This window comes from Patiria miniata, unplaced genomic scaffold, assembly GCF_015706575.1.
Source record: "Patiria miniata isolate m_02_andy unplaced genomic scaffold, ASM1570657v1 HiC_scaffold_22, whole genome shotgun sequence".
Taxonomy (NCBI): domain Eukaryota; kingdom Metazoa; phylum Echinodermata; class Asteroidea; order Valvatida; family Asterinidae; genus Patiria; species Patiria miniata.
In genome coordinates, this window is record NW_024037061.1 from 13,018,036 (window position 1) to 13,039,992 (window position 21,957).

General features: G+C 38.6%; 1 protein-coding gene and 1 long non-coding RNA gene across 2 annotated transcripts in view; one reads left to right on the plus strand and one right to left on the minus strand.

The window, feature by feature from the left end:
* Window positions 1-220: 220 nt before the first annotated feature.
* The window catches only part of LOC119730701 (hepatocyte nuclear factor 1-alpha-like), a 28,769-nt gene continuing 7,032 nt past the window's right edge, over window positions 221-21,957 (minus strand). Inside the window, exons 2-8 of the mRNA XM_038203703.1 lie at window positions 13,535-13,734; window positions 12,549-12,729; window positions 6,461-6,627; window positions 4,449-4,675; window positions 3,520-3,757; window positions 2,951-3,253; window positions 221-1,754 (exon numbers count right to left, since the gene is read on the minus strand). Of these exons, the coding sequence (XP_038059631.1) occupies window positions 1,441-1,754; window positions 2,951-3,253; window positions 3,520-3,757; window positions 4,449-4,675; window positions 6,461-6,627; window positions 12,549-12,729; window positions 13,535-13,734 (1,630 nt within the window). The 3' untranslated portion in view covers window positions 221-1,440. The remainder of the gene's footprint in view (window positions 1,755-2,950; window positions 3,254-3,519; window positions 3,758-4,448; window positions 4,676-6,460; window positions 6,628-12,548; window positions 12,730-13,534; window positions 13,735-21,957) is intronic.
* LOC119730702 lies at window positions 3,723-13,649 on the plus strand. The gene is made up of 3 exons (XR_005271389.1): window positions 3,723-3,803; window positions 12,592-12,754; window positions 13,570-13,649. It is a non-coding gene; the product is annotated as an uncharacterized LOC119730702 (long non-coding RNA).

A 21,957-nucleotide genomic window follows, 5' to 3' on the forward strand; every position in this document is an offset into this window, starting at 1 on the left:
CCATCAACATGAAATGCTGATGTTGGATACTGTTGAGAAAACTAAAGATGTCTGCTTGCACAACTTGTTTTGGGTCACCCTGAATACAGCAACATTCTCCCTTCAAACCAAAGATTCATGAACACAATTTTAAAAAGATGTTTAAGACCCAAAATAATTCACAGAAACAAGTGCTTTTGTATAACATGAAAATGTTGGAAAGGAGTCCACTGAATGTATGGGGGGAATGGAAAACAACAACCAAACTGTTTAGTCAAATATCGTTTTGTGAAATGTATCTTTACAGTATGCAGTAATTTACAAGCCAAAAGAGGTCACAGTCAGTTCAATAAAACCTTTGTAGTTTATCTTCTCATGCACTGTATAACTATTTACAGCTAGAATATGTACACCTCAGTAGCAATAAAAGAAAACCGTTTTTCAAACATTTGAAATTACGCTAGCACCATAAAACATTACCTTTTATTTCATCTAAACTAGCCAAAAAATAATTGTAAGTCAAACTGTTGATGCTATATAGGGTCTTTTGAGAATTCCAATCCATATCAGTAAAAATTTCGTAGTTTTCATGTCAAAAATATCTTGTCATCTCAGGACGGTTTATCACAATATCATTGCTCAAATAATGCTGACGGTTTGTACAAAATCTCAAGAAATATGTCGTCCTGATTACCAAATTTAAAAGTTTAAAAAGGAATTCGGAAATTTGGGAATTAAAAGTAGAAATTGGATTCAAGAGATTGAACATTTTAAAACCCAGCGCAGACATATTATAATGAAAATATATCGTAACCAGAAATATTTCTATTTTGTTTGACAACTTTGTTCACACTAAAAACTAAAGCCAACTGCAAGGAAGTCGAAAATCACAAAACTCCTACTACTTTGTGGCAGTTATCAACCAATTTTAAGAAAATTGGCCTTGCTAAGCTCTTTCATTTCGACATTTGTGGGAAAAAAAACACAATCGCTTGAAATCCACACCACACTATTTTTAAATATTAAAAACATATTGTGGATAGCACAAAGGGGGTAACCTCCCTTGCTGTAACAGCGGATCATACTTGGCTGACCAGTATAAATCATGAGCGAGATAAAACAGAGGGTATAACATCCCTTGATGTAAAAGCGCATTGATTTTGGCTGGTACATATTCAGAGGGGATGATTTTGTTTGTGAATTCATCATTATTCAACAGCACAGAGGGTGTAACATTCCCTACTGTAATAGTGCATCAATATTGGTCGATATAGATCCAGTGGAATGATGGGGGAATGCCACATATGTATCAGAGTTGTATACACCATATATTTTTAGATATTAAAAACATAAGTTCGGACAACACAGAGAGTGTAAGATCCCCTGATGTAATAGCTTGAGATGTTATGCAGGTATGATTCCAGAGGGAGAATATTGGTGATTTGTCAGATGTAATGAGCGTCAGAGACGGACGTACCTTCCGCTAACGGCCCTCTGCAGTATCACGCCCGCCTTAGAATCCTCCATCTCGTCCGGCGTGGTGCCAGCTGGTGCCGACACGATCGTGATGTTGCCTTCCCTCTGCTTGGTTTGGATGCTCATGGGAAGCTCGGCCATGTCCGAGATCTTGATTGGGCTGAGCGTGGCCAGCGTCGTCATGGTGACGCCGCCCGATACGTTGACCGGGATGGTGACTTCCTGATGGATGTGGGGCGATTGGTGTTGATGATGTTGCCCTGGCAAGTTTAATTGAATCTCCTTGGGTTGGTTCATTACTGAAAGACAATGGTGAAACAGCCTGTCCATCAAAACACTGATTGACCAATCAGGTTAAGTGTTACATTGGTTGATACCATGTTAGTCTTAAGTCAAGATGTGATTGGTGCTCAAGAAGATACTGGGGCAGGTTTAATTGAGTCTCTTTCGGATGGTTCATTGCTGAAAGATAATGATGGACAAAAACTGTCAGTCAAACTACTGGTTGACCAATCAGGTGAAGTGTTTCATTGGTTGATACCATGTTAGTCTTTAATAAAGTCAAGATGTGAATGGTGCTTGTTATACTGGGGCAGGTTCAATTTGGTCTCCTTTGGTTGGTTCATTACTGCAAATTGGATTAAAAAGAATGTAGCACTAATGGACGAATCAGGTTAAGATTGGTGGCTTTGCTGAGACGCTTATTATTGGAAGTATTTATGTCGTAAAAGGTAGTCTTATAACAAGACGCCTCTGGGAATGTGATTGCATCATACTGAACTAACCTACTGCAATATGTAGATAAGTACATCAATAACACTTTGACCCGAGACTAACAAAAAAAATGATTTTCAAGTGTTGCTGAGGTTGTGGTGGTATCTGGGAAACGCCCCGAACATGTCAGTCAATACTCTGAATGGCTTCTGCTGGAACTGTAGCCAAAATGTCACCTCGTTTGTATAAGCGCTGCTTTTTTTTTCGACATTAAGTTCTGACAATTTGACCAAAAACTGTTCAGTGTCCTGACTTCTTGTTGTATACCTACAAAATGTCTGTTATCATGTAGACAGTGACATTAACTGATAAGCGCCTGTACTACATTGTATTACATTGTGTTTAATCAATAAATCTACAGAGTGATCAGGCGTTCTGGACACTGCAGTGAGTAATGGGTAGGGTGCTTTCGGGCGCTACAGTGACCAAAGGTTTAAGGATGATTAAATCATTTCAAAATATTGTAATCGACATATTTTTGTCTTGTTTTTTCCTTAAAAAAAGATAATCAGTTACAATTTTGTAGGATTCTTAGCATCTGCTTAAATTCACATACTTTGTCATAGTATTAAACCTGTCTTTTCTCAGCAAATGTTTTCTATGCTCAACAGAACTTTGTGCTCAGCCCAATAAAATTTGCTTCTTATAATAATACATAAGGTCCAAGATTCTTTGAATTTTCCCCCATTTTTCAGCTTGCTGGAATAATGCGACCACCCACCTTGGCTGAGCTGTTGCAGGAAGCTTGGCTCGATCAGACTCTGCAGATTCTGCTGTATCTGTGCCATCTGTTGCTGCTGCTGCTGCTGATGTTGCTGCTGGTGTTGCTGCTGCTGTTGTGTTTGCCCCTGTTGCTGTTGCTGTTGTTGTTGTTGTTGCTGCTGCTGTTGAGATCTTCGTTGCTGCGCAACCTGCCGCGAGGCCACCGTGTAGTGGGGTGGGTGGTGGTCAGGCTGGGTGGTGGAGTTGAGGGTGGTCAGGCGATGGACGCTGACCGCCGGACTGTGGGATTGTATCACGGCAGCTGGATAGAAAAAAAGTGAGTGAAATTTAACTTTAAATTAACCCAAAATGACAGCATGCCAGAAGGAATAATTTCACAGGGAGTTTAGTGTCATTACCATCTTTAAACCCAGTAAGCCTTTTAGCAAAATTTTGGTCGGTCTTTTTTGGATAGCTGCAAACGGTCCGCTCTACCTTTAACTCAAAAGTATTAAGCTTTGAATATCTAGCGGGCTTTTGACTTTTCTGGCTCAGGAAAAAAACACCTAATTTTGAAATTTAACTGACCAGTGTTTTGTCCCTGTGTTCCTTGCAGCATCTGCACCATCTGTGATGGTTGCCTGCTGTGCGAGTGCACTTGCTGCGACTGCTGTTGCTGCTGTTGCTGCTGTTGCTGCTGTGAGTGACCCTGCTGCATTGTGCACACCATGCCCTGTAGGCTCAGCCGCGACGCTGCCTGGTTGTAATTGGTCACCGCTGACAACGAGCTGACTGGAGGCAGTTTGGTGGACGTCGGCATGGTTACCTGGAGGCAAAGATGAGGAAAGGAAACGTTCATTTATTCGAAGCAGGTTAGTTTGATTTTTGAGTTTTCAAACTTAGACAAGCAGACTATTTAACTCTCTAAACTTTCTAGACGTCTTTCAAATCCACTGGGGATTTTGGAGGTTTTGGGCAAAGTAAGTCGTGCTAAGTTTGCTTCAGGAGTTACGGGTTAATGGACCATTTTCTTCGAACCATTACTAAAGTCCTGTCTCCCGCATCATATTATTTTTTTTTAAGGACGTCTTATTTTCGCTGAGCAAAACTTGTTTGTATTCAGTTAATTCGCCTGCTTGATAACTCCATTAAATTTTTCCCAAAATATCTTTAAATATCAGCATTTTAGTCAAGTCGATCACAAGTCAATCACAAGTGCAGTGACAAAGAAATGTCTTTATCACCATTTAATTTGTACGGCATGTCACTTGCTTTTAGACTGGTTGAATTGTGATTGACTTGAGAGAACATCTGATGTCTATACATATTCAGATAATTTACAACTGTGCTAAAGTTGCCTCCATGCTGAATTTGCCTCCATGCCGAATTTACCTCCATGCTGAATTTACATCCATGCCGAATTTACCTCCATGCTGAATTTACCTCCATGCTGAATTTACCGCCATACCCACTTTCAAATAAAAAAATGTGTGTTATCCAAATATTCTGAAACTAACCATGTGCGAGGGATGGGTCGCAGGGCTCGTTTTCATCCCACCCTGCTGCTGTGCCATGCTGTAAATGGCGTGCTGTAATTGGGTGGATTCCAGCGCCGTCATGGACGTGATTGGGCAGCCTCCCATGATCCCCGGCTGGCCGTTGTGCTGGATGACCGAGGGCGTGCCGGACCCTGCGCTTGTGTTTGCCATGACGATGTCGGGACTGCTACCGTCATCCATGGTACCTTTAGATTGGTTGAAATTGTGAACTTTGCCAATAAGCCATTTGCGAGTTCAATTTGAATAAAATCTTGAACACTGACTTAATCCAATGCTTTGTATGTTTTAACTTTGCATTCTCCCAACCAAAGAGACTGTTACTATATCACGTGATTCGGGGCACGCCTTATGCTAGCAACCCCCAGCTCTGGCATGGTCTGGTGTCTTTGTGCCATTCTCACCCATTGTGAACAATGTATTGGTGCTGAGCCTGTCTTACGTAACTATGCAAGAGCTTGCCCCGAATCATGTGATTAGCAACAGTGTCTTTGGTCAGGAGAATTCAAAGTTAAAATGTGCCAAGCATTCTGAGCAAGTCAGTGTACCAGATGTTTTTCAAATTTATGTCCCAAAGGGTATAGGTCACTCGCAAATACATACATACATACATATAGGTATTTTTATAGCGCCCCACAAAGATCGGAGCACTTTACAAAAGCTGACAAAATAATTAAGGATACAAACAAAAAATGCATTACAAGCAAAAAACCTATACAAGCAAAGTAACATATGGCATGATTAAACAAATAAATGGTTTTGAGTCTATTTTTGAAGAGCTGAAGTGTGTTGGCTTCCCGGATGTTACGGGGAAGGGAATTCCACAGCCGTGGAGCAGTGGCTTGAAAGGCATGATCTCCAGTACGCGACTTAGTTTCGGGGTTATGGAGACGTGTTTTGTCAAATGATGAGCAGGTGGCATAGACATATGTGTTGAAGGAGATGAGTTCTTAGAGATATGAAGGTGCCATAGAGTTGATACATTTGTATACAATGACAAGAAGTTTGAAATTTATGCGTGCTTGAATTGGTAGCCAATGAAGGCGACGTAACAACGGTGCGCTCGAATGGTCAATGGCTTATTGAATTAGTCTGGTTGACTAACTTCAAAAAATGCCAACTTGGATTAAGGAACCGGTTCAATTAATCCTTGCCTGGCAGAGCTGTGGATTTCCAGTGCATGTAGATCTAGTTCCTTCTCAAATAGTCATTACTTTTGTAAATTCATTAACCAGTTAAAGGCATAATTTGCTTTTCATTGTTTCCAACAATAACCCCACTCAAATCCAAAGAAGAATGTTTCAATCCTGATTCAGCTCAGTGGATATTACACTTTGTGAGAAAACAGTGAAAAACCATGAATAACCTTCTTACCAGGAAACACAATTTTGGCTGATCGTTGGAAATCACCTACAAATGACAGCAAGCCAGACGGAATGATTTCACAGGGTGTTTAGTACCTGTACAATCTTTAATCCAAGTAAGGTTTTTGACAATAACTCGGTAGGTTACTTTTGGGATAAATGCAAATGATCCTATATTATAAAAATACCTTTAACTGACCAGCTTAACTAACCTGTTAACCAACTTTGATTAAATATCGATGTGGATTAACAACCAATTTAACTTACCCACACCCTGTACTGTGGAATGGATTTCTGTGCATCCGGTTTGTTTTTGAATGACTTTTTTCAGCAGCTCAAAAATTAATTTTCAGTGGATTTACCAACTTGTAAAGAACTGTTACTTGGATTATTAAGGGTGTTGCTTTTTTTCCTGACGCTCCGTGTTGTGAATTGTCTTTGTAGATTGCAAAAGAAATCTCCTTTTGAAATCACAAACTTGTTGTAAATAGATTCACTAGTTAGTTAGCTCCTCCAGCTGATCAATAAAGGGCCGCAAACCGATTCACTAACCCGGTTAAAACTGCTTGGACAAGTTAACCATCATTAACCATCATTAACCATCCTTACCTGGTATTGTGTATTGGATTCCCTGTGCATCCAGTGCTAGTTTGTTCTTGAATGCCTCCTCTTTCCGCCGGTTGGCAAACCAGTTGTAAACCCTGACTTCTGTTACCAAGTTTGTTCCCAGCCCACTGACCTGGGAGGGTGAGACGCCTCTTTGCATACACTCCGCTCTGTAAAAAAAACAAAGACAAGATGTTTTTGTACTGAAACTGAAGGGCCATCGTTTGAAGCGTTAGTGGTCACTGAAATAAACCATGAGGGAAGTGGAATAATAAGTCAACTCTCATTAATTTCTCTGAATCCAACACCTACTTGAAGGATTTGGTACTATTATTATTATTTATTTCTGGTATGAAGCCAAGGGTTCCTCAAAAGCATCCAAGGCACTGTAGCTTGCAAGCCTGAAGAAACCTGTGAAGTGAAGACAATGAAGAAATTACAGTTTTACAGGTGGGAGGAAAACCCCAGAAGAATATTTTGGGGAAACCCATGGAATCAGGTAGTGACTAAAAACTCAATTTTCATGTGGACCGGGGCTTGATTCGAACCCAAGCCATAGAGGTGGAAGGTGTGGAACAAACCACCGTGCCAACCTGACTCCCTTGAGTCAGCTACTGATGACTCCACCTACATCTAGGCTTGGTATGTCCCAATTTGTTGTTTTGTTACTTGTTTGCCGGAGATGGATTTTGGTAAATTTTTAAGCTTCCGAGCAAAAAACACCAAAATCAGAGAATTAGCAATCAAACCGCATATGGAGTGAACAAGGGAAACAATGGAGGTTGAACCCAAAACCAGTGGATCGCTGTAACAGTACGCATCCACCTACATGTACACTACTCAATGATAGAGCATACATGTAGCTGAAGCAGTAGTGATCAGTGACAGTAGAAGTTCGAGTCCCCTACTAGTCTATTTTCCTCAGTTGTTTTGAAAATATTGACCAACCATGGTTCTTTCTCAGTTGTCAACCCATACTGCAAATTAAAATTGTGTAAAAGAATCAAGAATTTGGGATGACTATTCCAGCCGCAAGTTTTCAACGTTTTACTTCAAAATATCAATGAGTTATCTGATGAAAAGGTTGAAGAGTACACAATCAAAATTTCAGATTGTATAAAAAGGACACCATTTAATTCTATAGCCATCTTTTCTTCCCCCCCCCCAAAAGTAAATAAATAAGAAAAAGTCAATAAGCAGTTACAATATCAGTCTAGTAAAACACTGCACAATTCTTAAGTTCCTAAACATTTTAGGAAATTTCCTGAAATTTCCTGACTTTCCTTAAACCACTCCCCCTCTCACAAAAAAATGCCAGCGATAAAATTTACATCAAATAATCAAGAAGTATACTGAAAGAATATCTTTGAATAAAAAGTAGTTGGTCAGGAGACCAAAAGTCAGAAATTTGAAGGTCAATTCGTGTGTGCCAACTCCCAATTTGTCCAAGTTCAGTTCAACGACTTCAATTTCTAACCATCCTCCATTTTTGTTTGTGGTTTTATTGTGCCGCCATGTGCCATGTCCAAAGTATACAAACCACAACAACTGATATCCCCCAGACGAGTTTACACTGTGGTCTAGCTGGTTGTTATGATCAGGGCATTGTGCTAAAGGAGTGGACCAACATTTGCCAAAATGTAAACCTTCCCTCTTCCTGAATCCCTTGTTATTGGCCTGTTAATCCGCTGGGCAAACTTCTTTCATGAGGTTTACAAATAGATTAATGGCTAGTCTTTGCACTGCACTAAAAACCAGCCACAACCCCTTGCTATTATATGTGTGTTTTTTAGTATCGGTAATTAAATACCGAACAATGGTGCCGTGTAAGTCAAGCACTACACAGTGGTGTACTCCAAGAAACGAAAGATGAGTTTTTGAGTTCTTTGAGGTCTACCTGTACAGAGCAAATACACCTTTTGGTTATGTTTTGTCCACATCTTTTTGGTGTTGTACAAAGCTTTGCACATCTTTCCCTGAACCTTAAAGGGAATGTACATCATTGGCATTTGCTGTAATTTTCAGAAATGAACTATTTGAAGGGTTAGTATAAAAGATCAAATATTGTTTAACTGACATTTGTTTTGTGTTCAAAATGCTTGAAAAACCAAGAAAAACAAAAATGTTTAAGTAGTCTGGTTCCCTGACTCCACTAAAGATAAAATGAATCAATTTATAGATGTCGGAAAATTGTAAGGTAAGGGAACCAGTCTAGCTGGCCTGCACAAGTTCATGAACATGTAACCAATAGCAAACAAAATTTGGACTGAAAAAAATTGTAAATTTGGAGCAGTAGTTGAAAAATAGTTAGGTTTTTCCAACGGTGGTCGGCCGACCACCGTTGGAAATGTATACAAAAATACAATTTTCTTGAAAACAACTTGACACCAGGTGCCATAATTTTACAGCATGCTTAGACTGTCATTTCCCAACATCCTAGTAAGGTATTTCATAAAAACTTGGTAGTTATATTTTTCGATGTTTGCAAATGTTGTATATTCCCTTTAACATTTCTGCAGCAATTTGTGGCCATCCTAAATTTGCATTCCCTGTGCTCTGCAACAAGTTTAATTGTTTTCTAATAAATTTTCAACTTGTATGTTTTATTATTCCAACCACAAAAACCTCTTTTTAAATTTTTTCGTTTTGGGAATGAATGATTCGCTACGCAAGCAGACTGGCTCCCAGTGCATACATTATTGATGCTGTTTGTGGCAGCAACCAGCCTACCCCTGTAAGAACAGAATCATTGTCTGGCAGCCAATAATTTGAAATAGTAAAGTAATAATTTGATAACCAAACATGGGCAGATTTTTTGGTTGATGTCATTCAAAAGTGAATAACTTTTGTAAAGCTAGAAAAAAAAGGAATTTAGAAAAAGAAACTAGTTTTCGGGATGAAACGGGGGGAAAGGGAAATGCAACATTATATAAAACCTGAAATGTGTAGCATGAAATGGCTTCGATTTTAACTTTCTTGCATTACCCATCTAGTGTACATTCCGTCAGAGATTTTTTTTTTTTTTTTTGAAAAAGCTCTTGAAAGGCACTGAACATAATTCTGCAGTGCAGTGCATTGCTTTTAACATAAAATATGGGAGTGTAGGGGAAAACCTGCAAAAATTTTAGCAGAATAAAGAGCCTTTATTTTTATAAGATTACAGACAACAATCTCCAATTTTCTTTCTAGACTCGACTGGCCAAAACTATGAATTATCATTTTCAGTGAAAATGGGTGTTTAAAATTACCTATTTCATTGTTTCAAATTTTCTTTTGAATGTAACAGATCTACACAAATTATTGAAAAACAGATTGTGAAATGGATACAATTATGCATATTGTGACTGTATATTTTGGCTAATTATTAACAAAAATGCTGTTTATGTTGACAATTAAAAGAATACAGTAGTCACACCTGTTTATATCCAAATTGCAATTAAAAAAAGCAACCGTTTAACATTTCAACCATCGATAAATATAAAGACAAATAGTGTTTGTTTCAGAACACATGTTTGCAAGTGAACCCTTGCACTGAGCCCCAAAACAAAAATTGACCTCAAAATCTGAAGTGTTTTTAGCTTTCACGTTGAAGTAGAGAAAATGCGCCAATAATAGAGGTCAAAGTCTACGCATATTTAAACAGATTATCAGCCAAGATGGCCGATAATTTGTTGTGGGAATGCATGCACGTTCGCACTCAACTTGTAGCAATTTTTGTGCACACATAGGCCTATTCGCTGTGGTTTCGGTTTTTGAAATCCAACAGAGGCCCACAATTGAAGTATCGTATCAGACCAAAGATTCAACACACTGTTAAAGAGTACATGGAGATGCATTTTTTTTCTTAATTTGTGCAAAATTCTACTCCTCTTAAATGTATGAAAACAATTTGACCCTTTTGGGCCAATTTTATTGAAAAGTACACTTCTTTAAACACTTAAAATTGTCCGTGCTTTCCAGACAACTGAGGGCATTGTTGCTGTGATGTCATTTCAGGGAGACACTGTTCGTGTTAGGGTTTTTCTGTATAAATTGTGAACCAAAATCTGCTCATTGACAACACTTGTGAGAAATGTTTGCTCATTGGCTACTGCTCAATGGCAACTGATACAACAATGAACCACCAATGAAAAGAAAATTCACAACAGCAAATATCCAAAATTCTGGCAACTTTCGGTGCTGATGAAACAGCTGTAACATTGCGGATTCTGCCTGAAATGACATCGCACATTTGCTCATAAATGTAAACTTCATATTAGCATAAAAACCAAAAAGGCACCAAAATACCCTTGAAAATGGCAAAATGAAAATTGAAAATAGGGTTAAATTGGAAACAAAGGTGTGTTTTCAAGGATTTCATTAAATAATATTACATTGCATGGGCCCATTAACTCCCTAGGCACTTTTGCTAAACCTTCGGGAAAATTTTCAATGAAATTTCATTTTTCAGAGTTGTGGGACAAAAAATGAGGAAAACGTAGGAATTTCAAGAGAAAAGTGAGAAAAGTAGGAAACGTAGGAGCTGCTCCTACTTACAAGTGTAGGTGCCCTTACCACCTGACTGCCACAAATTCTGCTAAATGCAATTCAAAAATCTGTCAGATTCATCAAAAATCTGCCAAATTCCCCAGATTTACTTGAAATACAGTATAACCATTTAAAGTCACATGCAAATGTTGTAGTATTGCCTTTATTAAGGTTCAAATTACATTATAAACAATCTACAGTCACATAAAGATGTTATAAAATTGCATAAATTTCTGACGAAACGGGGTTGTGTTGTGACAAAGCCTGGTTCCCAGTGAACCTCAGCACCTAGACCAACCAACATTTCCCATTATGCAAGGGTTTGTTTGAAAAGATTGAAGCTTTTTTAAAGAAAACGTACAATTTTTTTTTATTTACTATGTTTTTCTGTCAAATATCCATTTTTGCAGAATTCTGCCAGAAATCTGCCAAAAAAATGCATTCTGTCAAATTTATTGTCGAACACTTTGTTTAACCAAAATTCTGTCAAAGTTAGCTGAAAATCGGCTAAAATGGTCACCCTGCCTATCAGTTCAAATCTTACAGTGAGTACCTCAATCCAGGTTTTCAAGTATTCCTACTTTTCCTACTTTTGCCTAGTTGTTTTTAACCTTGCTCCTACTTTCCCTACTTTTTTCCCACAACTCAAAAAAAAAGGAAATCTCATTGAATATTTTTTTTTCATAACAGTGTTACACACTGCCACATATAAAATCACACAATGAAGGGATTGGGCGCAGGAGTACTGCAACTGTCCTTCCAAGAGCTTAGTTGACGATGGAGCACAAGTGTTGTGAGAACAGAACATGCCAAATGAGACTTGAGTATCTACGAAAACTACTTTTGAAAGTGTACTATCGAAAGCCTGATTTTGTCCTCCAAAATCCTACTTTTGTCCTGTTTTGTTTTTATAATTTGATCCCAGGTACTATTCTCCTACTTTTTCACCTGTGTCTGCTTGAAAGTATGCAATCATTGGATGTTAAGTTTTTTTCAGAGATGATCTTTTTAAAGGGAATATACAACATTTGTAAACATAAAAAAACAAAACTACCAAATGTTTACGAAATACCTTACTAGGATGTTGGTAAATGACAGTATAAAGCATCCTGTAAAATTATGGCACCTGGTGTGAAGTCATTTTATAGAAAAGTGCTATTTTGTGTAAATTTCCAACGGTGGTCGGCCGACCACCATTGGAAAAACCTAACTATTTTTTAACTATACTGCTCCAAATGTACCATTTTTTCAGTGCAAATTTTGTTTGCTATTGGTTACATGTTCATGAACGGGTGCAGGCCAACTAGACTGTGACACTTACTTTACAATTTTCCGGCATCTATTAAATTGATCAATTTCATCTTTAGTGGAGTCAGGGAACTAGACTATTTGAACATATTTGTTTTTCTTGGTTTTTCCAGCATTTTTAAACACAAAACTTCAAACTTGTCAGTGTAACAACATTTTATCCATTATAGCAAAAGCCAATGCTGTACATTCCCTTTAAATAGATATAATTTTCAGTCCCATCAAATTACAACAAAATGTGACTATGTATACTCACGCATTGCACTGAACGACCAGATTCTCCCTGTCTTCCTTGCTAGGGTTACGGTTCTGCTGGTAGGCATCGTACAGTATCCGCTGCGATGCCGGCCCCCACTTGAACCGATTCCTTCGCATCTTCTTGTTCCTCGTATCGCCTCGATCATCTGCCAAGATGGATTTCTCTGGGTTTGTGAATTCTGTCAATGAGAGATCATTACCCAGGTAAATATATGGTGGCTTGGAGTTTTTGTGTTTTTGTGGTGTGTTTTTTTAGTGAGTATCTTATAATTTTTTTTTTTTTCTCCAAATAAAGTTTGGATTTTGATGTTATATTTCAACAAAAAAACAATTTATTTCCTTCTAGTTTTGGTCAGCCGACCATCATTGGAAATTGATACAAATATTCCACAATTCTTGAAAATGACAGCACACTAGGTGCCACGATTCACAGGATGCTTGAACTGTTATTCACTTACAGTCAAGCAAGGTATTTCGTAATAATTTGGTAGTTTTGTTTTTGATGTTTGCAAATGTTGTATATTACCTTTAAGTGCGACTCTTGAAGGCCAGTCAAAAATGGGTATTAAGGCCACAAAAAAAAGTCTCCGGTTTCTGGTATGGAGCTTGCCCAAAAAGTGGTGCGGCGACGTGGCTTTTTTTTTTTTTCCCCCTGTTTTTTTTGCTTCAAATGTCGGCTGATGACTGCAAATGGTGCCCGACTAAACTTAGTGCAAATATTATGGGAGACCAGAGAGGCCACATAAAGCTTATTCTCGATCATAACCCCATCTAAAAACACGTTACAAGTGCAGCAGCAGGATTCCAGTCAAACCAGTGAGTTTGGCGGTTTTGAGACATCATCTTTCATTGAAAAAAAAATAATTTCATTTTGCCGACGCGCATGGCTACGGCGACGGGCGCGCATACCAGAAACCGGAGACTTTTTTTTTTGGCCTAATCTAACAACAACATATGTTAAGAGTTTTTAAAAATTGTACTCACGTTGCATGATCTCTTGTTGTTTCTTCTCATACCAGCCGTACAGCATAGCTCTCTTGATCCCCTTCATGGGCGTGCCTTTGTTGAGATGCTGGGACAGGTGGCTCTGGTTCAGTCCCGTCGCGTCCACCACCTCACGCTGGGGGATGTTGTGCTGCTGCATGTAGTTCTTGATCATCTTGGCCACCTGCCATGAGTCGGTTCTGAAACAAGCGACAGAGAAGAGGTAGCTCTGGTTATTATGTATATTTTGCATCAAATTAGGTTATGCCCTTCACCGACGTTTTAAACACTGTATACTCAGTGTGTTACCTCCCGAGTGAAAGTTGGAAAAAAAATAAAAATAAATCAATCACTCGGGTGGGACTCGAACCCACGACCTCCTGCTTTCTAGTGCAGATGTCTTAAAACGTCGGTGAAGGGCATAACCTAATTTGATTTATATCACCCTGGCGCAAAAATTCCATCTTATACACGTATATATTTTGCATTGAACATTTTTTTCTCTTTAACAATACATGTACATGTTTATTAACTATCTGAAAGGAAGAACGATCTCATCGATGCTCCAAAATTTGGTCAAGTGTCGATGAAATTCTTAAGTGCAAGGAGTCGGAGGGATGTAGAAGGTTGACTAAAGGGGGTTATTATTATTATTTTCTGGTACTGAAACCAAGGATTCCTCAAAAGCGCCCTAGGCACTGTAGCTCGCAAGCCTAAGGAAGCCTGTGGAGAGAAAACATTGACAAGAAATTACAGTTTAAGAGGTGGGAGGAAAACCCCAGAAGAATGTTCTGGGGGAAACCCACGGAATCAGGTGGGGACTGAAAAGCCAATCCACATGTGAACCAGGGCAGGAATTGAACCTGGGTCACAGCAGTGGAAGGCGAGGAAAGAAACCACTGCGCCAACCTGACTCCCTGATATTGATAATCCCCTTGTTTCATTAGCCAACCTGCCGGCAAAAACTATGGCTCAAAGTGCTTATTTGATTAAGCTGAATATCTTGTTCAGCTATGATTGAAAACCCGGCACCATTTCTGGATTTGTCTTTGGGAGTTGGTAATTTTTTTTCATGCAAAAATGCTATTTGGAGTGTTGATTTAGGCTCTTTTACACAAAAGGAAACCATTTGTTCAAGTAAACAAAAATGCTGGGTCTTACTCGTATTTGGAGGAGTTGGGCCCTTCTTGCTATATGGTATTCCATTACTTGTTATACTGTATACCATAAACCATTCAGCTAGAAGAAACAATTTTTTGTGTTGCATATTTGGTACTTTTTGTCAGAAGGCCAACTATTTGTCAGTGTTTAACAAATAATCAACAGTAATTAATATTCTTTTCAAAAAAAAGATATGTAATTTGTTTTCATGATATTCAGATCAAAGCTAAATTATAAGCTACAATCATTTTTTTCAATAAGAGATACAGGGTGATTAAAAAAAACTGTAGCACTTTCAAAATCTAGGATATGCAGCCCAATCAATGAGCTTTCTTTTAGTACAAGATCATTCAAATCACTCATGTACTTTTCAAGTTACTGAATTTTGAACACAACCACCGTTCTCAAGCTCTGTCCACGGATCACACAAACTGGAAGTGTTCTTTCAGCAAAACAAAAACAATTCTCATAGGAAACCATACATGGGAATTGTTTTCGATTTGCTGAAAGAACACTTACCTTTTTTTTGATCCGTGGACAGAACTTTAAAATGGTCTTTGTGTTCAAAATTCCGTAACTTGAAAAGTACATGAGTAATTTGAATAATACTTGTACTAAAAGAAGCTCATTGATTGGGTTTTCTTATCCTAGATTATGAAAGTGCTACAGGCAACACTTCAATCAAAAATTGGTCCTGCCATTTGGATTTCGTTTTTTTTTACTCACCCTGTATACACATAATTGAAATACTATAAACATAATCCACTAAACAAAATCCACGTCTTTGATAAGTATAAAAACATTGACACGCTAAAATATTAATGTGCTTTCTTGTCAAATTCTTGAAATAGTGCTTTCTCCAATCCGGCAGGGGAATAAAATGAAAAAAAAGAGGCTGTTTGCATCTCACTGGAACTTGTTTTCTGGGCCAATATAGGTGTGTTCGAGTATGGGGATGCTCCGAATGGGTAAAAATAAACTAGAGTTTATCTAGTGGTTTCTGAAAGAAAATCTGGAATGTTCTACAACTTTGGTACAGAGATTGTCGGCTTTTGACCTGTGGCTGCTGATTGACCTTTTCTATTCAACCAAAGTTTGGTCACTTTGGCAAGAGGTTGAAACATGGCGGTCCCAAAACTTAAGACTCCTTTGGCAGTTGAACACGGCTGTAAGAATGCAACGGCACGGATCGATAAGATCAGTGTTTTAGTACCATCACAAGCCTGTTCCCTGATCCCAGACTGGGGGGTTCTTCAAATCCCAAACTGGAATTTTTTTATATGCGAGCGCGGAGCGTGAAGCCAATACGGTGTAGGGTTCGGGGCCTGCTCACGGGCCTTGGAAAATGTTGGATTCTAGATGCTCTGTGGTGCAATCTGAGGCATTTCCTGGCCACTTTTCCATTACTATTTGAATCAAATTTGCTTGTTTTTATAACTTGAAGGCACAATTTTTTTAGGGAGATGGGGGTGGACCATCAAAAGTTGGATTTTAAGTAATACATTTTTTTTGTACATTTCTGAGCGGAACTCGTCTCTTGCATCACGCAAGAGATTTTTCAGATTTTGGTCTGATTTCTGACTTTTTTAATCTGAGACAAAGACACTATCAGCATAGAAAGAAATGCATCTTCCAAACCTTTCATCCAATTTTCAGACCTTTTTTTCAAATTGACAATATCATCCCTGTACCATAGAGATCCCTCCAAAAGCTTTATGTTGGGTCTTGTTGGATTTGCAAAGTTTGATTGGAAGTTCTGAAATCCCTTCAAGGTTTTCTCCAGAATTCAACAGATTCCAAAAAAAAACAAGCACAAAGTACAGTAAAACTGCTTAATCCATCAAAATCACACAGCTAGAACAAAAGGCCTTTTTTGTTTCCTGTGCAGTGCACACTACAGGGTGAGTAAAAAAACGAAACCCAAATGTCGGTACCATTGTTTTAGTGAAGTTCTGCATGTAGCACTTTCAAAATCTAGGATATGAAAGCCCAATTCATAAACTTTCTTTTAGTACAAGAATCATTCAAATCACTTATGTACTTTTCAAGTGACGGAGTTTTAAACACAACCATTGTTTTAAAGTTCTGTCCACGGATCACAAAAAAGGTGTGTGTTCTTTCAGCAAAACGAAAACAATTCGCACACATCCCTATGTGATTTGTTTCCGTTCTGCTGAAACAACCCTGAACTTTTTGTGATCTGTGGACAGAACCTTAAAACAGTGGTTGTGTTTAAAATTCTGTAACTTGAAAAGTACATGAGTGATTTGAATGATTCTTGTATTAAAAGAAAGCTTATGAATTGGACTTTTGAAAGTGCTACATGCAGAACGTCACCAAAACAATGGTCCCGACATTTGGGTTTCGGGTTTTTTTTACTCACCCTGTGTTAGATAGAAATTGCACACTATTACATATTGTGGCATTCAGTGGGTTTCGGATAGTGTGAATTATGGCTAAATTGCACATCCCTTGCATCCCCGCAATTCACAATCTTCTTTCATGTGGCATTTTCAAATAGAATATAATTCTCTTGTCTTTTAAAATCCTAAAAGTTATGACAGTATCGTTCTGATTCAATATACATGTAGGCTTAGTTGGGGCCAGCATGAACTGATTTATTTACTGTTTTTTATTTTTTTTTAAATTTCAACCAGCAGGAATCGATTGCAATATTTATTTACTTATTGTGATATTTCATTGCAATCAGCAGGTACCATGGTTTCCTGCTAGTTTTTGTCATTGTTCTTTAAAATATATTACAGAGTTAATTTAGACAGACCATACATTGGTCAACAAATCAAAGAATATGACGAATTTTGTTTCAAGCAAAGAGAAATAGTCGTAAAGATAAACTTTGCAGAATACGGTCCTAGAATTCAGGACAAAACAGTCTTTAATTTTCAATAGTATCTTTACTAAAATATCCAAAGAAGGAGATGTTTTTAACAAAGAAGAAAAAATAATTCACGATTCAGCTAATAGCATCCTAAAAATAACAAAATGGTGGAAGGAAAAACACAATGCATCTCTGCATTATAAGTGACCCTTGGACATGGCAAACACGCTCACGCATTGTGCGCAGCGTGCATGTGTATGCACGCGCTCGTCTCTACCAATATAGCCTGGCGCCAGGCCGCTGGTCACGGGAAATTAACATCGTGTCTTCTCTCTCTTCTGTCATTACAGTTTTGTCCCCTGTCCACCCCCCCTCCCCCACCATCGCAAATCAGAAAAAAAAACCTGACGAACTAAAACCCTGACTACTGTAAAAATCCACTTTCCCGGACTCGTGTCAGAGTACTTTTTTCCCCGCTGTCCTTACCCCGAGGTTCTGTTGATCCACATCTGTGTGGCTTTTATTTTCACCGAGTTAATAACTTTAATCATCAACTTTTTTAACCGATGAGAGGGGATTTTTCTTGTTTGTGTTATTTTTTCCTCTTAGTGTGTGGGTGGGACTGAGGGCTGGAAGTGCAGCTAGTCCCCATCTGCACTTGCTGAACTTGCAGGTAGACTTCATCCATTCCACTCGGTACCTGGGAGCCATTTCCCATGGAGTTTAAAAGTCCCTTTCTTTAATCAGATATTTTGTGGTTTCGGCTTTGTTTGTTTTTGCTGTTAATTAGGTCAACTGAATGGCCGTAGTCATATGCAACAATGCCAAGACCCTTTGCAGGGTGTGCCATGACAGTGGGCAGGTTTTGTTTAGATTCAGTAATAATGAAAGCACAAAGTGCCTGATCAAGTGTATCACACAGGTACAAAGACCTGCACACTGTCATGGCGCACCCTGCAAAAAACCCTAACCCACCTCACTCCTCCAAAATCCTCCTGGCGGTTTTGGAGGATTCTAGAGGATTGAGGATGAATGGTGATTGAAGCACAAGAGGATTTTGGAGGATTGAGGATGAATGCATTTTGAGGCAGGACTGTCTGATGATTTTGAAGGATTTGGCGTTGGTTATCCTTCATTTAAACACGAGTGCAAAATTTTGGGATGAGGAGGATTTTGGAGGATTGACGATGAATGCATTTTGAGGCAGGACTGTCTGACAATTTTGAAAAATTTAGGCGAGTTGCAAAATTTTGGAGCATTTTGGAGGATTGAGGATGGTTCTTAGCAAAACGGGCCTGGGGGTTAGGGTTTTAAAGGTAATGGGCACCATTTGCACCAACAAAAATGGGAATTTTTTTTTTGGCCGATACAAGGAACAACAATGCAATAAATATGAAGCAGGTCCTGTCAAAATTTCAGCTCAGCAGATGTCATACTTTTTGAGAAAACTGTGAAAATGCATCTTCCTTTTTCTCGATGCAAAGCAAAGATTTCTGTTGAATCGCGATGGTTTGGTCCTAACTATCGCAAGGAAATGATGGTATTTCCTCTTTTCTCTAAAATGACAGCATACTAGGCGCAATGATTTCAAAGGATGCATGATCCTATTTATTAACTTACAATCAAGTAGGATATTTCGTGATATTTTGACAGTTTAATTGTAACATAATTGCAAATGTGTCCTTTACCTTTAATGTGCTACAGTGCACAGCCGTTGCCAACAATGCCCAATGAAGCTTTTATTTGCCACAAAAATTAATACCAGCATAAAAGACAGTGTTGATTTTTATTGTGACTGGTTCTTAGTGGATTTTTGCTTGTGTGTGCACACATGTGCTTGGCAATATTTGCAGTCGAGCAGCCCTGTAATTTGGGTCCCTGGTCCAGCTTTGAGGTTGAAAAAGTAAAATGAAATGTAGCACAATTTGAACTTACACTCCCAGAATACTGCGCTGGAGCTATGCCCACTAATTGCTGTATGTTTGTTGCCCCCTTCCCCCCCCCCCCCCCCCCCCCCCAGCCAATTTGTGACCTGTTACAAATGAAATGAGCATAAAGTTGGAAATTACCACTTTGCAGTACAGGGTGAGTAAAAAAAAAAACGAAACCCAAATGTCGGGACTATTGTTTTATTGCAGTTCTGCAATGTAGCACTTTCAAAATCTAGTATATGAAAGCCCAGTTCATGAGCTTTCTTTTACTACAAGAATCATTCAAATCACTCAATGTACTTTTCAAGTTACAGAATTTTAAACACAACCACTGCTTTGAGGTTCTGTCCACGGATCACCAAAACGGTGTGCGCTCTTTCAGCAAGACGAAAACAATTCACACACATCCCTATGTGATTTGTTTTCGTTTTGCTGAAAGAACACTGAACTTTTTTGTGATCCGTGGACAGAACCATAAAACGGTGGTTGTGTTTAAAACTCCGTAACTTGAAAAGTACATGAGTGATTTGAATGATTATTGTACTAAAAGAAAGCTTATGAATTGGACTTTCATATCCTGCAATTGCAAATGCTACATGCAGAACTTCCCTAAAACAGTGGTCCCAACATTTGGGTTTCGTTTTTTTACTCACTAAGCAAAGCCAGGGGTATTGATTGTTTGTTTTCATGTGAACCTCAATCTGTTAATCCTGTTCTACATTTCCAATTGTTTTCGTTCCGTCAAACATCTTGATAACCTACTTCCCTCCTGTTTTATCTGTTGACTGTGCTGAGCTCAGTACCCCAAATATGTTATCTACCATTGCAAAGCTCCTGTTCTGCAGAATCCAGACATACAAAAAAATTCTCAATTCTTAAAAAGTTTAACTTTATGCTTTGCTTATTTTGTGGTGACTTGTCACACTTTTTAGTTCCTGTTCAGTTCTTGGGGAATTGAAATAATAGTAGATGTTTAGGAAGAATAACATCCCCTGTATGACTAACAGCATTTCATGATTTGGTAGTGAGCTGGGTTGTAGCCAGAAAGGGAGGGGGGCATGGGACAGTAAGCTGGGGAGATGTAGAGAGGAAGTTTCAGGCATTTGTGAATGATGTATCCCACAGCTTGTTGCTCTCTATCCCACCTTAGCACTGTATATACACTCAACCAGAAGAGAAAGTCCCCCCTTCCAATACTTTTTTGTCTAACTCAAAAACTACTGGGCACATCTTGCTTAAATTAAGACTAATCAGTACAGAAATTCCTTAGCAATCCAGCCATACTCTTTGTGTGGCCCAAAATAGTGATAATGTGTACAAAATTATGCAATTTATGACAAATGATACCGAAAACAGTTGCACTTTTGTATACGTGCAAGTCGTGGTTCACACTCACCTTGCACGTATACAAAAGTGCAACTATGTTTTCGGTATCATTTGTCACAAATTGCATAATTTTGTACACATTATCACTATTTTGGGCCAGACAAAGAGTATGGCTGGATTGCTAAGGAATTTCTGTACTGATTAGTCTTAATTTGAGCGAGATGTGCCCAGTAGTGTTTGAGTTAGACAAAAAAGTATTAAGGGGGACTTTCTTTTTTGGTTGAGTGTAGTTCGTATGGATTCACCAATGAGTAACCTATACAAAGTAGCTCAGTTGATCACGGGTGCTAAAAGGTTGAGTAATTTAATCATAATTTGTGAACATTAAATTTCATTATTTTGGGAATATTTATAGCATACTGTAATCGGTCAATCCTCTTCCCCTGCCATGCCTTTTACACAACTGTCAGATCATAATTCAAGCAAGCACTCTGACTAGTCAAACTCAGTCAACAGACAAAAGCAGGCAAGAAATGCACAGCTGGCTTATTAATCACCTACAGTCAAAGCACAGCTCTATCAAGTTACATAAACAATCACAGCCAGTCAATCTTGCTTTATATAGACTGGGAGCTCCTATCTGTTGAAAACAGTCACTTGATTGATTTTGACTGAAAGGACAACTTTGCACAGAATGTATGTTTGCATAGGAGGGTTAAATGTGTCGACAGTACTGTTTAAAACAGTGTGGCTTATTAATTCTACATTTAAGTGCCATTACATCTGGTGTCATTAGAACAACATGTAACGTTGAAATGAAAAACTTTTTTAAAAGGGTCCTGAAATTTGCTTTGGCTTCTTTCGTACCCTTCAGGATCATACTCTCTGGGGAGGACTGATTGAAGTCTAGCCCAAGTCCAAAACCATGTCCTGTTTGCTCATTTGCCAGTTTGTGTGCACAAACTGCAGCCTGTTTGTACAGAGATCCCCACTCCTGCTATCAACCAGGGCGGCATTCACTAATGTTGGAGTCCTAGGAATGATGGCATATTCCATTCCAGCCACAGGGGTGGTAAGGTGATGAGTCAGAGGGGAAAGGCTTAATATCTTTTTGGGTGGTTAAGATCTATACACTAATTGACACATTTGTTCATGAAAGTTAAGAA